Source organism: Rhinoderma darwinii, chromosome 5 (assembly GCF_050947455.1).
Source record: "Rhinoderma darwinii isolate aRhiDar2 chromosome 5, aRhiDar2.hap1, whole genome shotgun sequence".
Classification (NCBI taxonomy): Eukaryota; Metazoa; Chordata; class Amphibia; order Anura; family Rhinodermatidae; genus Rhinoderma; species Rhinoderma darwinii.
In genome coordinates this window covers 248,469,337-248,487,912 of record NC_134691.1, presented here as the reverse complement: position 1 = coordinate 248,487,912, position 18,576 = coordinate 248,469,337, and the positions used below count along the sequence as shown (strand labels likewise).

General features: G+C 45.2%; 1 protein-coding gene across 1 annotated transcript in view; it reads left to right on the top strand.

Annotated features, from left to right (window-relative positions):
* The window catches only part of LOC142652879 (mediator of RNA polymerase II transcription subunit 1-like), a 173,209-nt gene that overhangs the window by 70,992 nt on the left and 83,641 nt on the right, over positions 1–18,576 (top strand). The window contains exon 5 of the mRNA XM_075828565.1: positions 4,230–4,258. Within this exon, the coding sequence (XP_075684680.1) occupies positions 4,230–4,258 (29 nt within the window). The remainder of the gene's footprint in view (positions 1–4,229; positions 4,259–18,576) is intronic.

Here is an 18,576-nt window from a genome sequence, read left to right as displayed (position 1 = left end):
CTGTAGAAATGAATGGAGCGCCGGTCGCGCTTATGCGCATGCGTGACCATCGCTCCTTTCATTTTTATTTAGCTGCGCAGACGCCGGAAGTCAGAGGTTAGTCATGGAGAACTTCAGGGGACTTTCAGTCCCCCGTTCTCCCTATCAGTGCCAGTGATCACACATGTATCCCCTGTCCTGTGGATAGGGGATACATGTCTTTTGTAAGACACACTGTAGGTCGGATATTTTTGGGGGGTTGGGGCTGCATGGCGTTGCCTACAGGGGGGGCTGTATAGCGTTACCTACAGGGGGGCTGAATAGCGTTACCTACAGGGAGGCTGTATAGCGTTACCTACAGGGGGCTGTATGGCATTAGCGCCATACAGCCCCCCCTGTAGGTAACGCCATTCAGCTCCCCCTGTAGGTAACGCCATACAGCTCCCCCTGTAGGTAACGCCATACAGCTCCCCCTGTAGGTAACGCCATACAGCTCCCCCTGTAGGTAACGCCATACAGCTCCCCCTGTAGGTAACGCCATACAGCTCCCCCTGTAGGTAACGCCATACAGCTCCCCCTGTAGGTAACGCCATACAGCTCCCCCTGTAGGTAACGCCATACAGCTCCCCCTGTAGGTGACGCCATACAGCCCCCCGGTAGGTAACGCCATACAGCTCCCCCTGTAGGTAACACCATACAGCTCCCCCTGTAGGTGACGCCATACAGCTCCCCCTGTAGGTGACGCCATACAGCTCCCTCTGTAGGTGACTCCATACAGCTCCCCCTGTAGGTGACGCCATACAGCTCCCCCTGTAGGTGACGCCATACAGCTCCCCCTGTAGGTGACGCCATACAGCTCCCCCTGTAGGTGACGCCATACAGCTCCCCCTGTAGGGGACGCCATACAGCTCCCCCTGTAGGGGACGCCATACAGCTCCCCCTGTAGGGGACGCCATACAGCTCCCCCTGTAGGGGACGCCATACAGCTCCCCCCCCCCCGTAGGGGACGCCATACAGCTCCCCCCCCCCGTAGGGGACGCCATACAGCTCGCCCTGTAGGGGACGCCATACAGCCCCCCCACGTAGGGGACGCCATACAGCCCCCCCCCCGTGGGGAACGCCATACAGCCCCCCCCCCCGTGGGGAACGCCATACAGCCCCCCCCCCGTAGGGAACGCCATACAGCCCCCCCCCGTAGGGAACGCCATACAGCCCCCCCCCCCGTAGGGAACGCCATACAGCGCCCCCCCGTAGGGAACGCCATACAGCCCCCCCCCGTAGGGAACGCCATACAGCCCCCCCGTAGGGAACGCCATACAGCCCCCCCCGTAGGGAACGCCACACAGCCCCCCCCCCCCCTGTAGGGAACGCCATACAGCCCCCTAGTCAAAAGTTTGCTATGGGGCCCAGTCTTTCCTAGTTACGCCCCTGTTTAGGTCCATTGCGTGGGCTGCAAATCTGTACTGCTGCACCATGGCGTCGCAAAGAAAATCTGAGGCTAATGAGACCTATTTAAAACTTTTGTAGAATGTCGTCTCGTGGAACGCCATTGTCTGTCTTCCTCCATCTGGAGGAGCAATGATCTCATATTCTTTGCGATAGTAGAAGAGGCTAACACTGTCTTTGCTTGAACTGTGGCCGTTAGGTACCCTCTTTGTAAAGTGCTATCGAGTCTACGGTCCATAGGATCATGAAAATTTGAACAGTCTTCACTGGGGACCACTGTACGTCTAAAGAGTCTTGCAATCACAAACTCAACTTTAGGGGGTCCCCCCCCATTCCTTATCCTCTTTCTTGTCAATGACTAACATTGTTTTACACCTTTTTATTTACAATGGGACCCTTGTCTGGGGACTTCCATTCATTGACCATACATTTTTTTTGGTGATGGAGTCAACTTTGCCCTGACTTTCTTGGGCAATCCATCTTCCCCAATTCCATCATATTGCACCCGTTCATCTGAACGGATGGATTTAAGGACTCTGGACATCTTTTCTATAGGGAAGAGATTTATTTCCTGGTCATCGTCCCTTTCGGATAGGGAAGTGTTAACTTCATCGATGACCCTGAAACCGTCCACAATGTCTGACTCCCTAGGGGATGACACACCTTCCCTTAACGGCCTGGGTCTGTGATGGGATTGAGATGATTCTCCTGATTTTTTTTTATTTTTTTTTTCCCTTCTCGTGGGAGGATTCCTTAAATTCAGAGATGGAGTCATGCACAAAATCTTTCATCCATAATAACATTTTCTTTATTGGACATGGTTTGGTCTTCTATGGGAAATTCGTTGATCTGCAATCCGCACAGAAAAAATATTCGCTACCATCTGGCAGCGGAATGTCACATGCCCTGCAGGACAAACGCTTGCGTTTTCCAGCGGATTTCCTCACGGATCCTCTATCCCCAGAGCCTTGGCTAGACATTTGTGGATAGAGAATATGCAATCCGCACACTTGGAAAGGGAAAAAAAAACTGTGCTTTAGCAAAAAAAGGTACTTCTAAGATAGGGAGAACTGTACTTTTTTAAATTGCAGTTGCAATACCAGGATCAGCCAAGACGAGCGGTCATGGAGCTGAACATCCCTGGCTGATTTAAATAATGCTCCCTAGTGTCCCTTCTCGGCGGCTGACCAATCAGCAGCCGAGAATAGGTGCATGCGCAGTAAGTCCTGCATTGGAGTGACAATCCTGCTACAGGAAAATGGCGCCGGCGGCATGATACACGCCGGCGCATGCTCAGACGGATCCTCTATCCCCAGCGTCACTGGACTAGCCGGAAAGCCGGATAATGCGTCGGCTCCGCTTGTCTGCTAGGTGGCCGTCTGGCAGTGGAAGTTTCACGTCCTGAACCATCACAGGTAATCCTAATTTGTTTTTTTTTTATATAAATTTAACAGGCAACTCCTTTCCCTGGTCTTAGAAAGATCCTAAGACCGGGAACAAGGTGAGGAAGAAAAGCAACACATGCATAAGTGTACACAATAATAAGGAAGAAATAGAGCATAAATCAGTCAAAATATAATTCCCAGCCCTGTCCCTTCTCGGTCGGAGACACCACCTGTCCTTTCAGGGAAAGGACAGAAAAAAAACCACAATGTGACCAGCTGTGAAGTTAGCTCTTATAGGATAGACAATTCAAATAAATTGATACCACCTGTCCTATTTTCTAGGAGGATAGAATATCCCCATGGGTGCTGCTGCTGCTGAGGAAAGATGAATACAATTTTTAAAAAAAACGACACGACCCATGGACAAGTGTTCCTGGTATAAAAACAGGCTTTTTTTTTTTTTTTTTTTTTTTTAAAGCTCATAAATCCCTTAGGCCATTTCACAATCTTAAAATGAAGACCTTTTTGTATGCAAAGCTTAAAGGAACAGTGTCACCACAAAAAAAAAATTCATGTCAGTTTAATGTTAGTGTTTTATTAAAAACGTTTTTATTTATTTGTGAGTTTGTGTGTTACTTTTTTCTATTTTTTCACTTTTTCTTCCCTATGGGGGCTGCCATTTTTTTTCCATTTCTGTGTGTGTCAATTAACGACACATACAGACATGGAATACGGCAGCCACAGTCCCATAGGGACTGCGAACGGCTCCCGTCCCATTGACTGCAGTGTACGGCGTCTGTGTGGGAACTGCGCATGCGCCGCTCCCACACAGTCCTATTCGAAATTGGCGCCGTCCGGCGCCATTTTCCTGTGGACCGGAAGTCGCGGCCGGACAGTAATATTACTACTTCCGGTCGCGGCTTCCGGATTTGTGCACTTGCACCAGCGGCAGCAAACGGAGCGGTCGGGCCGGAGGGAGCCGCGGCGGCAGGAGCAGGTAAGAGATTTCAATGTATGTTCGTGTTTGTGTGTGTTTACTACTGTATGTAAACCTACTACACTGTGGGTTAGCTCAAAAAATGGCGACACACAGTGTAGTAGGTTCCACCGTTCAAACTCCTCGTTTATCCCGGCACTAGCCAGGATAAAGGAGGGGGGGATGCTGAGAGCTCACTAGAGCGAGGGCTTTTAACCCAATGTTGCAATGCTGCAATTTTGGGAACAGCTCCATCTAGTGACCAAAAATGGGTAGTATTATAAATTAGAAATAATTTATAATATTTCCTGACTCGTTCCAAAAAAAAAAAAAAATTTGAACAATGTTTAATCACCCACACACTAAATGTTTAAATTTTAAAAAAAAAACATGTTTTTCTGGCAACACATTCCCTTTAACACCTTCTTTTCATGGTTTCCCAGATTTGCAAGGAACTACTTCTGCTTCTCAGGTATATATATATATTTGCCTCCTTACACTATAATTTCATTAATGTGATATAATTGAATTGTAATATATAATTGATTAACCTCTAACTTTTGTCCATATTAATAAGGTGTAAAATCCACTTTTAGATGTAATTAGGTCAGATGTCCTTTATTGCTAACTGCTGGTATAGAATAATTTACAGAGTATAAATGATAAATTCAGGTCCGGATAAAGAGCGTGTTTATAAGTTGGCTAAACCAATAAAAGGTATTCTCTCCTACTGAAATAGCACAGGGATAAGATTACCACAGACCTAAGATATACACTATATGGACAAAAGTATTGGGGCACGCCACTTAATCATTGTATTCAGGAATTTCATTCGCCAAACCCAGACTCGTCCATCAGATTGCCAGACAGCGAATCGTGATTTGTCACTCCACAGAATACATTTCCACTGCTCCAGTAGCCAAGTGCGTCACACCACTCCATCCGCCAGGAGAATGTTACCTGTGTGAGTGCATTGTTCCAACTGTAAACTTTGGTGGAGGAGGGATAATGCTATGGGTTTTTTTTTCAAGTGTTTGCCTAGGTCCCTTTAGTTCCATTGAAGGGAAATCTTAATTCTTGAGCATGCCAAGACATTTTAGACAATTGTATGCTTCCAAATTTGTGGGAACAGTTTGGGGAAAGCCCTTTTCTGTTCCAGCAAGACTGTGCCCCAGTGTACAAAGAAGGTCCATAAAGGCATGGTTGGGTGAGTATGATGTGGAAGAACTTGACTTATAGAGCCTTGACCTCAACGCCATCGAACACCTTTTGGGATGAACTAGAAAGGAGATTGCGAGCCAGGCCCTCTCGTCCAACATCAGTGTCTCATGTCACAAATGCTGTTAAGGATGAATGGGCAAAAATTCCCAGACACACAAATCTTGTAGAAAGCCTTCCCAGAAGAATTGTTAGTTTAAAATGTTGGAAGTGATGAGTAGGATTTAAAGAGGCTCTGTCACCAGATTTTGCAACCCTTATCTCCTATTGCAGCAGATCGGCGCTGCAATGTAGATAAGAGTAACGTTTTTTTGTTTTTTTTTAAACGAGCATTTTTGGCCAAGTTATGACCATTTTTATATTTCTGTAAATGAGGCTTTCTAAAGTACAACTGGGCGTGTATTGTGTGTGTACATCTGGGCCTTTTTACTTATTTTACTAGCTGTGCGTTGTGAATGGAAGTGTATGATGCTGACGAATCGGCATCATCCACTTCTCTTCACAACGCCCAGCTTCTGGCAGTGCACAGACACAGTGTGTTCTCGAGAGATCACGCTGTGACGTCACTCACTTCCTGCCCCAGGTCCTGCATCGTGTCGGACGAGCGAGGACACATCGGCACCAGAGGCTACAGTCGATTCTGCAGCAGCATCAGCGTTTGCAGGTAAGTAGCTACATCGACTTACCTGCAAACGCCGATGCTGCTGCAGAATCAAATGTAGCCTCTGGTGCCGATGTGTCCTCGCTCGTCCGACACGATGCAGGACCTGGGGCAGGAAGTGAGTGACGTCACAGCGTGATCTCTCGAACACGCTGTGTGTCTGGGCGTTGTGAAGAGAAGTGGATGATACTTCCATTCACAACGCCCAGCTAGTAAAAGAAGTAAAAACGCCCAGATGTAACGAACACAATGCACGCCCAGTTGTACTTTAACTTTAAACATGCCCAGTTGTACTTTAGAAAGCCTCATTTACATAAATATAAAAATGGTCATAACTTGGCCAAAAATGCTCGTTTTTAAAAAAAACAAAAAACGTTACTCTTATCTCCATTGCAGCGCCGATCTGCTGCAATAGGAGATAGGGGTTGCAAAATGTGGTGACAGAGCCTCTTTAACCCCTTCCCGCATTATCACGTACATGCACGTCGGGGAATGAGGCTGGTTAGCGCATTCCCACGTGCATGTACGTGATGCAGTTAAACTGTCACAGCGCCGCGGGGCGAGGTGACAGTTCAATGCAAACTGCTGTCCGAGACAGCTTAGCAACAGAGGTAGCCGACGGGACCAATGAAAGTGGCCCCCTGTCGGCGATCGCTGTGATAGGTCTGTAAGTACAGACAGACCAATCACAGTTAGTGTGACTTGTTTTTCTACAGTCTCCGTCTCTGAGCTCCTCTGTTGGTTTTGAGAGGAGATCAGAGACGGATCTAATTTTACTTGTGCATGAAATATACCCCCACAGCCTGATTAGTCACCCCCACAGAGTGATCAGTCACCCCCACAGCCTGACCAGTCACCCCCAGTGCTGACCTGTCACCCCCACAGTCTGACGAGTCACCCCCACAGCCTGACCAGTCACCCCCACAGCCTGACCAGTCACCCCCAGTGCTGACCAGTCACCCCCAGTGCTGACCAGTCACCCCCAGTGCTGACCAGTCACCCCCAGTGCTGACCAGTCACCCCCAGTGCTGACCAGTCACCCCCAGTGCTGACCAGTCACCCCCAGTGCTGACCAGTCACCCCCAGTGCTGACCAGTCACCCCCAGTGCTGACCAGTCTCCCCCGCAGCCTGATCAGTCTCCCCCGCAGCCTGATCAGTCTCCCCCGCAGCCTGATCAGTCTCCCCCGCAGCCTGATCAGTCTCCCCCGCAGCCTGATCAGTCTCCCCCGCAGCCTGATCAGTCTCCCCCGCAGCCTGATCAGTCTCCCCCGCAGCCTGATCAGTCTCCCCCGCAGCCTGATCAGTCTCCCCCGCAGCCTGATCAGTCTCCCCCGCAGCCTGATCAGTCTCCCCCGCAGCCTGATCAGTCTCCCCCGCAGCCTGATCAGTCTCCCCCGCAGCCTGATCAGTCTCCCCCGCAGCCTGATCAGTCTCCCCCGCAGCCTGATCAGTCTCCCCCACAGCCTGATCAGTCTCCCCCACAGCCTGATCAGTCTCCCCCACAGCCTGATCAGTCTCCCCCACAGCCTGATCAGTCACCCCCCACAGCCTGATCAGTCACCCCCCACAGCCTGATCAGTCACCCCCCACAGCCTGATCAGTCACCCCCCACAGCCTGATCAGTCACCCCCCACAGCCTGATCAGTCACCCCCCACAGCCTGATCAGTCACCCCCCACAGCCTGATCAGTCACCCCCCACAGCCTGATCAGTCACCCCCCACAGCCTGATCAGTCACCCCCCACAGCCTGATCAGTCACCCCCCACAGCCTGATCAGTCACCCCCCACAGCCTGACCAGTCACCCCCTGTGCTGACCAGTCACTCCTACAGCTAGTCAGTCACCTCCTGTGCTCCATCAGCACATCCCTGTGCCCCATCAGCATCCCAGTGTGCCACATCACCCAATCAGTATCGTCTGTTGCCTAGTGACAGGCATCACTGAATCAGTTCAGTCTTTTTGTACTAAAAAAAATACTAAAAAAAATATATATAAAAAAAATATATAAAAAAAAAACCTATAAAAAAAGTTTGTTAGTGAGCGACAGGGATAGTAAATTAGTTAGGGATAGTATCAGACTAGCTTGTTAGAGTGTACGTGGTGTAAGGTTAGGTAGTCAGGGCTAGTTAAAAATAATTTAGGGTAGGGCTAATTAGGGTTAGAGGTTCAGGGAGTTAAAAACTATTATAATGACAAAGCGGGTGTTCACTGCTGAAGAGGCGTACGCCTTATTCTGTGCAGAGTCTGACAGTGGAGATGAGGTGACATTTTTGATGTCGTCATCCTCAAGTGACACATCTAGTGATGAGCCCCCCCGTAGACGTTCTAGGGCTAGTGCGCAAGCACAACCAAATTCAGATGCCCCTGCGTGGATTGCCCCTGATAATTATATGCCCCAGGTGCCTGAATTTACTGCCACCCCAGGCACCAACGTGGACACTACTGGATTCAGAGAGATTAGATTTTTTTAAATTTATATTTCTCTGATGAACTAATTTGTCTTATGGTACAGCAGACAAATATTTATGCGGCACAATTTATTGCCCGCAATCCCAACAGTTACTATGCGAGGCCCCAAAAATGGACCCCTACCAATGCAAATGAAATACTGAAATTTTGGGGCCTATTACTTAACATGGGCATTACAAAAAAGCCCTCTATTCGCTCCTATTGGAGCACTGATATGCTACACCATTCCCCACTTTACCGCCTCACCATGCCTAGGGCTCATTTCGAGATCCTGCATTATAACAATAATGAGGAATGCCCACCCACAAATGACCCCAGTTTTGACACTGTTCAAAATTAGACCTGTAGTGAACCACTATAATTCAAAATGTAAAGAGATTTACACCCCTCAAAAATGCATTGCAGTGGACGAATCCTTGGTTCATTTCAAAGGCAGGCTACACTTCCGCCAGTACCTGCCCAACAAAAGGTCTAGGTATGGCGTGAAGCTGTATAAAGTGTGTGAAAGCGCGTCTGGATACACTTTTAAATTCAGAATCTGAGGGAAAAGATTCTGCAATAGAGCCCCCGGACTGTCCCCCTGTCCTAGGAATAAGTGGGAAGATAGTATGGGATTTGCTGCACCCCATACTAGACCAGGGATACCATCTATATATTGATAATTTTTACAATAGTGTCCCCCTTTTGAAGTGCCTTGCTGTTAGAGGAACCGCAGCATGCGGCACAATCAGGAGAAACCAAAAGGGTCTCCCCAAGGACTTTGTAGATCATACAGTGCGCCGAGGGGAAAGCAAGGCTGTTTGCAGTGACAATTTCCTGTTGGTCAAATACAAGGACAAGCGTGATGTCCTTGTATTGACCACTCTCCATGCAGACCGATCCAGCCCTGTCCCAGTGTGAGGAACCACAGAGCACACCATCAAGCCTGTGTGTATCCAGGATTACAACCAGTTCAAGGGAGGGGTGGATCTTTCGGACCAGGTTCTGCAACCCTACAATGCCCTCAGAAAAACAAGAACCTGGTATAAAAAATTGGCCGTATACCTGACACAAGTGGCACTATATAATTCCTTTTGTTTTGTATAAAAGTGCAGGCCACAGGGGGACTTTTGTTTGATTTTCAAGAAAAAATTATTAAAACTTTGATTTTTGGAGACCAGGAAGGGGAGAGCAGCAGTGGAAGCAGCAGTGCTTCTGGAATAGTGGGCTCAAGACTTGTTCATGGGCAGCATTTCCCTGGCGTACTCCCCCCCCCCCCCCCCACTGAAAAGAAAAGGAGGCCCCAAAGAGGGTGTCGAGTGTGCTCGATGAGGGGCATTAGGAAAGATGCCACTCACTGCTGTGAGACCTGCCCCTCTAAACCGGGCCTCTGCATTGGAGAGTGCTTTCGAGTATACCACACCTCTGTTGATTTGAATTAAGTCCCTTTTCTTCCTGACTTCTCCTATCGATGGGTTTACTTTCGATGGGATTTTTACTTTCTGAAATTTATTTTATTAACCATTTTGTCCCAATTGACATTTTAAAAAAAACAAACTACCAAATAAAATTAAAAATTCCCATTATACCCCTAGATGAATACCTTGAAAGTTTCAATTTTATTCAAGGAGGCATTTTATGAATTTTCTAAATGTTCTGACACCCGTGTTGCATAAAATCTTACGAGTAAAAAGTGGGCCCTAAAAACCTCCTCGCACTCCTTCAATTCTGAGTTCTGATGTGCAATCCTGACATCCCAGTAAAACCACTAAATAGAACTAAAAATTTCCATTATACCCCTAGATGAATATCTTGAAGCACAGGAGAAAAGGCACGCTAAATATTAAGGCCTCAATATTTGCAGGGTCTAAATACTCACTACACGCCTAGATAAAAAGCATAAGGGTTATAGCTTTCAAAATGTGACCCTATGTTGTCACTGAAATGGCATATCTTTTTTTTTTTTTTCAAAATGTAAGATGACCTGTAATGACTATGTCCTGCCACACAAAGCTCAATTTGTTTTACTGTATCGTGAAGTGGGCATATTTTTTTTATTTGGAGGATCTCTAATAATCGAGCTGTTCCATATCAATACACCATGGGCTTTACTACAGTTTTATTCAGGTTTTTACTGGATCTCTTACACCACGACAATACTGACATTATTTTGGCGACTAGTGATCCATTACTGTTCCTATATATGGTTTTGGACACTGTCCCTTTATATATTCTGTAGGTGATTGGTTGTTTGTGCGCATAGCGGTTCCTACCTTGCCGGGCAGGGGTCTGTTATGGTGTACCGCGTCGCTTGGTACGTTTGTCCCTTATATAGGGATTGATGAGGCTAAAGAGACGTTGTATGACCTGTCACTATAAAAAACAAGATGTCATCATAGCCCTTCAGGTGTTTTTATCTCGTGAACAAACTCCAGTTTGCCACATAGTTGGATATGTTTTCCTCAATTTTTTAAAAAATATATTGCCGTTCACTCCAGAACAGTTGATTTTTCCCACTATAATTTTTTATATATCAGACTAGAATGCTGTTCACAACGGCATCAGAATGACACAAATGTGGGACAATTGCTTTATCAGCAAGACATAGTCAAACAGGCAAATACATTTTTCAGGACATGCCTCCTTTATGAGAACATAGTGGTCACCATGCTCACTACACTCCTGAATAGCTTAAGGTGTGTAGTTTTAAGAATGGGTCATTTCTTGGGGGTTTCTATCATTCTGTCAGTTCAAAGCCTCTCCAAATGTGCATTGGGGCCTAAAACATTTTCAAGCAAAATTGGTGCCCTAAAAGCCTCCGTGTACTCCCTTCCTTTTGGGCCCTGCCGTGTGTCCAGGCAACGCATTAGCGCCACAATGTGGGTATTTTTGAAAACAGGAGAAACAGGGTGATAGATTTTGTGGTGTGATTCTTCATTTTCATGTTTGCATTACAAAGAAATTGGTCTTCAAACTGATACTTTTATGAAAAAAGTGAAATTGAATTTATTTTCACCTGATATGCATTAAATTTAGCAAAAAACTGTGGGCTCAAAATACTTACTATACCCCTAGATAAATACCTTAAGGGGTCTAGTTTTCTAAATGGGGTCGTTTATGGGGAGTTTCTATCGTTCTGACAGCTTAAAGCTTCTCCAAATGTACAGTGGGGCCTAAAACATTTTCAAGCAAAATTGGTGCCCTAAAAGCCTCCGGGTGCTCCCTTCCTTTTGGGCCTTGCCATGTGTCCAGGCAATGCATTAGGGCCACAATGTGGGTATTTTTGAAAACAGGAGAAACAGGGTGATAGATTTTGTGGTGTGATTCTTCATTTTCATGTTCGCTTTACAAAGAAATCGGTCTTCAAACTGATACTTTTAGGAAAAAAGTGAAATTTAATTTATTTTCACCTGCTATGCATTAAATTTAGCAAAAAAACTGTGGGGTCAAAATGATTACTATACCCCTAGATTAATACCTTTATGGGGTATAGTTTTCTAAATGGGGTCATTTGTGGGGGTTTCCATCATTCTGAGACCTATGAGCCTCTGAAAACCTGGCTTGGTGCAGGAAAATAAAATGTACTTCAAAACGTAAAAAATTATTATTCAATTTGTAAGTCCTCTAAATTGCAGAAAATTTATTTAATTTTTTCAAAAGTGCTGCCAAAATAGAGTAAAGAGATGGTAATATATATTTAATAAAAAAAATTGTACAGTATGTATGTACATATGTGACATATTGCAGTTAAAAATAGGAAAAAATGTTAATTTTTACAAAATTTCTTCAATTTTGCTATTTTTTTATTAATTTCTGCAAATCGTATCAGTCTACTTTTACCACTAAAATAAAGTACAACATGTGACGAAAAAACAATGTCAGAATTACTTGGATATTCAAAACGTTCACAGAGTTATTCTCTGATAAAGTCAGACATACCAGATTTGAAAAATCTGACTTGGTCATTAAGGTCCAAACTAGCTTGGTCATTAAGGGTTTAAGCATAATCTAAGGGCAGTAGGAGTGGGAATAAGATTTTCTACCCTGCAAACTTACCCGCAGTGGTGCGTCCGCTCCCCCTATTTCCATGTAGCTGTCATAGATTTGTACAAAATGAGCCACACACTTGCCGCCTCCTACGCTACCATACTGTTCCTTCAAGCCTCCAATCACTAACCAGAAAATACATGCAAGCCAGAGGCTCTCCAGCAGCCGGGGCAAAGATTCAGTTTCCTTACTTCTCCTTCCCCCTCACCATGTTTACTTTCTCCACCAAGCAATGAGATGTAATATATATATTTTATTTATGTAACTAGCGCTTCAAGCCATTTTGTATATTTTAAAAGCAATATAGTTATATAAGGGCGTTAACATAACAATAAATTAAAAGAAAATAGAGGTCAGTGCTGGACTAAAACAGATTGTATAACTGAGGCTGAGACTTTATGGTGACATAATAAACAGCCTCCCCTTGTAGATAGTGCCACACACCCCATTGTAGATAGTGCCCTACCCCCTCCTCACTTTACATCACGCCATTGGGTCTTCCTAGAGGAGCCTCTGATGTCACGGTCCTTATACGGATAGTGACGTCAGGGCCTTCTCCAGGAGCGGAATCTCTGGGAAGAGCGTCCGCAACTGTTAAAGGGCTGGTGTAATAGTGGGGTTCACTGGCTAGTGTCGCCCACAGTTAATACCTCCTTTTTATGCTAGGGTTATGCCTAGTTCCCCTACCTTACTCTTGTATTAACGTCAAGCTAATCGCTTTGCTGCTTAGTGTATACAACTGTATAGTAAATAAAGGTAGTATTTTATTAATAAAAACCGTAATCGCTTACATAAAAAATACACCAAACTCCGAACACCGTAAATCACAGTATAGTATCCGTGTATCCAGGGCCGGACTGCCCATCTGGCAAATGCCAGATGGGCCGGTGTATGCTGTGAGCCGCTTCCTGTTCACCTCTTCCTCTCACTGAGTAGCGATACCCTGTCATCATGCCGCTCTGCCGTGTGGTGCACTGGCCTCTGCACCAAACAAGCATCCTGCTGCCAAGCCAGTGTTGCTAGCTGTCATAAATCTATTTTTCACGGCCATGTCCCGGCCCCTCCTCCTCAACCACTGACATGGCTCCTCCGTTCTTTCTGTTCTAAGCCCCACCGCCTCCATAATTGGCCTTGCCTCCTCTGTACTCTAACCCTATCACATTGCAGTTCAGCGTGAGCCTGTATTCCCAGCCTTTTGTCTACAGCGCAGCGGCGGGTTTACTGCTCACGCTGAGCTGACAAATGAGTCACTTAGTCTAGCATATTCATAGAAAAGTGTGTCCATCCTCAGTCCTCTCAAGTCTCCACAAGTAGGTAAATAAAGTAAATATGCCCCTCCCCTCCATGTGGAACTATAACTCCCAGCATGCCCTGACACCTGTAGATCTTCAGGACCTGCTGGGAGTTGAGGTTTCCCCCCACAGTTTGCATTAAAGGGGTTGTCTAGTCCCTAAAAATGTATGGCTTATCCTCAGAATAGGTCATCAATAGCTGATGGGTCGAGGTCCCACTCCCGGCACCCCCGTCTATCGGCTGTTTTGAAGGGGCCGCAGCGCTCGTACGAGTGCTGCTTCCCCTTCATTTCTGCTTGCTCTCTGTGAATCGCATACATGGCTGTAGCGGCCATTCACATTACAGCCGCCTTCTCCCATTCACTTCAATGAGAGAAGCTGCAATACTGTAAATCTCTGCTACATCCATGTCAGCGATTCACAGAGAGCAAGTAGAAATGAAGGGCAAGCGGCACTCGTATGAGCGCTGCGGCCCCTTCAAAACAGCTGATCGGTGGGGGTTCCAGGAGTGAGACTTTGACTCATCAGCTATTGATGGCCTTTCCTAAGGATGGGCCATCAATTTTTAGGGACTGGACAACTATATGGTCACTACATGGTAATATCGGTCTTTGTATAGTGGTTTTTATCCAGTAACAGTATGGGGGGGGGGGGTATTCAGTAACTGTGGTTATGGTGTGGTGGTATTATTCAGTAACCGTGTGGTGGTATTATTCATTCACTATGTGGTTATGGTGTGGCTGTAAAGGATTTGCCAGACAGCTTCTGTGTCGACGCCCGTGGGCAATCAGTCTGCACCTGCTCCTATGTCTGTGAGACTGACTCCATCTTCCACCACTTAGGATGGCAGGCTTAGGAGTGGGAGAGCCTATCACAGCCTGGCCAGACGGAGCTAGCTCCCGCCCACTGTCTATTTATACCTGCCTTTCCTGTTCCTCCTTTGCCTGTGATTCTTCTATGCTTGTTTCCTGGCTTGCGGCTGCTGCTTGTACTACTCATCATCTCCTTGTTATTGACCTTGGCTTTCTGACCACTCTCCTGCTCAGCGTTTGGTACCTCGTTCTCTCCTGGTTTGACTCAGCTCGTTCACTACTCTTGTTGCTCACGGTGTTCCGTATGCAGCTGCCCCGTTTCCCTAGCTTCTGTGTACCCTTGTCTGTTTGTCTGTCTTGCACTTACTGAGCGTAGGGACCGTCGCCCAGTTGTACCCCGTCGCTTAGGATGGGTCGTTGCAAGTAGGCAGGGACTGAGTGGTGGGTAGATTAGGGCTCACCTGTCTGTCTCCTTACCCTGTCATTACAGTGTTAGTATTATTTGGACCTTATAATGTATTATTATTGGTCTTCTAGTGAGTTGTGTTCAATAACCGTATGGGGTTATTAGTCCGTCACTATATGGTTATGTTGTGGCAGTATTATTCAGTAACAGTATGGGGTATTATTCAGTAACAGTATGTAGGTAATATTTCATCTGGTATAATGGTATGATTTAATAACTGTATATAGATAATGTTTTTGTGTGAGGGGGGACATATGCTTTGGGGCTTACAGCACTCCTGGACGCGCTAGAAGTCAGTGATGCAGTTCTCTGCACATCGCCTTCTGAATTGACTGCATTATTGATACACTAAGATGGTGAGGGTCCTGACTGACATTTATTCATGCGTTGATATGACTCCAGAATAAATGGAGCTACATCATTCATTAAATTAAATAGTGATGCACTTGGAATCACCACCTTTGTGGTATCTGCCAGCACTAAATTCAGTACATGAGCATAGCACCAGACATGAATTTGGCCTGGTGACTCTGCTGAAAATCCTCTATATTGTCCTTCCATGTTTGCAGCTCCATCTGTAGAATTGGCAATACAATGTTTTATGTCTCTTTTGCATGACTGGAGAACTCCTAGGAATTTCCCCGATATAAGAGATAATGGGCTTCAGACCCCAGCAATGGAAGAATTGAGCGACACTTGCTCAAATTTGATGAAAGAGCCACAACTTCTTGGTGTGGTTTACATGCATTAATTTATCATTTATGTTTTAATAAATTACTCTGGTTTTTTTAAGGGGTTATCCAGGACTTTAACCCCTTCCCTCTTTGGCCTCCTTTTTCAAATCTGACATGTTTCAGTTTATGTGGTAATAACTCCGGAATGCTTTTACCTATCCAAGCGATTCTGAGATTTTCTCGTGACACATTGGACTTTGTTACTGGCAAAATTTGCCTGATTCCATTCAGTATTTAATTGTGAAAAACACAAAAATGTAGCAAAAAATTGCAAAAATTTGCATTTTTCTCAATTTAAATGTATCTGCTTGTAAGACAGGCAGTTAGCAACATTTTTTTTGTGGTATAATTAACATCCCCATATGTCTACTTAAGTTTAGCATCGTTTTTTGAACATCATTTTATTTTTCTAGGACGTTACAAAGCTTAGAATTTTAGCAGCAATTTCTCACATTTTCAAGAAAATTTAAAAATTCTATTTTTACAGGGGCCAGTTCAGTTCTGAAGTGGCTTTGAGGTCCTTAGATATTAGAAACCACCAATAAGTCACCCCGTTTTAAAAACTGCACCCCTCAAAGTACTCAAAACCGCATTTAGAAAGTTTCTTAACCCTTTCGACCTTGCGCAGGAATTAAGGCAACGTAGAGGTGAAATTTACAAAGTTCATTATTTTTTTCCAGAAGTTCATTTTGAATCCATTTTTTTTTTGTACCACAGAAGGTTTTACCAGAGAAATGCAACACAATATTTATTGCCCAGGTTCTGCAGTCTTAGGAAATATCCCACATGTGGCCCTAGTTTGTTACTGGACTGAAGCACAGGCCTCCGAAGCAAAAGTAGCACCTAGTGGATTTTGGGCCTCCTTTTTATTAGAATAATATTTTAGGCACCATGTCAGCTTTGAAGAGGTCTTGTGGAACTAAAACAGTGGAAACCCCCCAAAAGTGACCCCATTTGGCAAACTACACCCCTCAAGGAATTTATTTAGCGGTGTAGCAAGCATTTTGACCCACCAGCTTTTTGCAAAAATTTTTGGGACTAGGCCATGAAAATGAAAATCTACATTTTTTTCAAATAAAATGTAGGTTTAGCTAATTTTTTTTCTTATCCAAAAGAACTAAAGTAGAAAAAGCACCACAACATTTGTAGAGCAATTTCTCCCGAGTAAAACAATACCCCACATGTGGTAATAAACGGCTGTTTGGATACACGGCAGGGCTTAGAAGGGAAAGAGCGCCATTTGGCTCTTAGAGCTCAAATTTATCAGGAATGGTTTGCGGAGGCCATGTCGCATTTGCAAAGCCCCTGAGGGGACAAAACAGTGGATACCCCCAAATAGTGACCCCATTTTGGAAACTTTACCCCTTGAGGAAATTATCTAGGGGTATAGTGAGCATTTTGACCCCGCAGGTTTTTTGCAGAAATTTTTGGAAATAGACTGTGAAAATGAAAATCTACATTTTTTTTCAAAGAAAATGTAGGTTTAGGTTTTTTTTTCATTTCCACAAGGACTGAAGGAGAAAAAGCACCACAACAGTTGTAAAGCAATTTCTCCCGAGTAAAACAATACCCCACATGTGGTCATAAACGTCTATTTGGACACACGGTATGGCTCAGAATGGAAGGAGCACCATTTGGATTTGGGAATGGTTTCTGGGCGCCATGTCACATTTGCTGAGCCCCTGTAGTACTAGTACAGTGGAAGCACCCCAAAAGTGACTCCATTTGGGAAACTGCACCCCTTGAGGAATCATCTAGGGGTATAGTGAAAATTTTGATCCCAAAGGTTTTTTGCTGAATTAATTAGAATTAAGCCATGAAAATTAAAAATATATTTTTTTCCAACAAGATGTAGTTTTAGATCTACATTTTTCATTTTTACAAGGAATAGAGAAGAAAACGCACCCCAACGTTTGTAAAGAAATCTCTCCCGAGTACGGTAACACCCCATATGTGGTTATAATCAGCTGTTTACATATATGGGAGCATTCAGAAGAAAAGGAGCTGTATTTATCTTTTGGAGCGTAGATTTTGCTGGAATGGTTTGCGGATGCCATGTTGCATTTGCAAAACCACTGATGTACCAAACAAAAGTGACCCCGTTTTAGAAACTACACCCCTAAAGGCATTTATCAAGGGGTGTATAGTGAGAATTTAGACTCCACAGGTGTTTTTCAGAAATGAATACGCAGTGGATGGTGCAAAATTGCAATTTTTCCACTGATCTGCCTATTCACCGCACAATATGTTGTGCCCCTAGAGAATCTTACCCTATAAATTGTTAAGCGGGTTCTCCCGGGGATGGTAATGCCTTACTTGTGGCCATAAATTGCTGTTTGGGCACGCTGTAGGGCTAAGAAGGGAAAGACCGCCATTTTGAGCATGGATTTTGCTTGGTAGTTTTTCTGTTTGGGGTTTTGCTGGTATTTCAGTTTATAATGTGGTGGCATATGTAATCTGAGCGGAGTACATCAGGGCATAATAAGAGGGTATAATAATGGGGTAAATAATACAATTATCCATAGATGTGTGTTACGCTGTGAAGCGATCCGTTATGCGCAGGCTCTTGAGGGCCTGATGCCCCGATCGCTACTCTAATACACTGCACTACATACGTAGTGCAGTTTATTAGCGCTATCAATGAGGACGCGCCGTACAAGGCAGACTCGGACGCCATTTTCTGGCGTCCGATTGCCACAGCAACCCAGCGATTGCATCACTGGGTTGCCGGTCGGGTTAAAACTAATATTGAGGGGTTAATCAGCCGGATCGGAGAATAGCTCCGGTCCTGGCAGTTACAGTAGTGTGCCAGCTGTATAATACAGCTGTCACCCCACGGTGATGGTGCCGGCTCTGCTTCTGAGCCCGCGCCATCACTGCGACGTAACTGTATTGCGCTTTGCGGGAACACCTTCCCGGCAGCGCTGTATATATACGGCGGATGTCGGGAAGGGGTTAAAATTGATGGCCTGTTCTTATGATAGACCATCAATATCCGATTGGTGGGGGTCTGACTCTTGGCACCCCTGCCGATCAGCTGTTTGAAGGTGCCTTCATTGTTTATCAGGCACAGATCTGTAGTTTTAGTATAGTAGCAGCTGTACCTGGTATT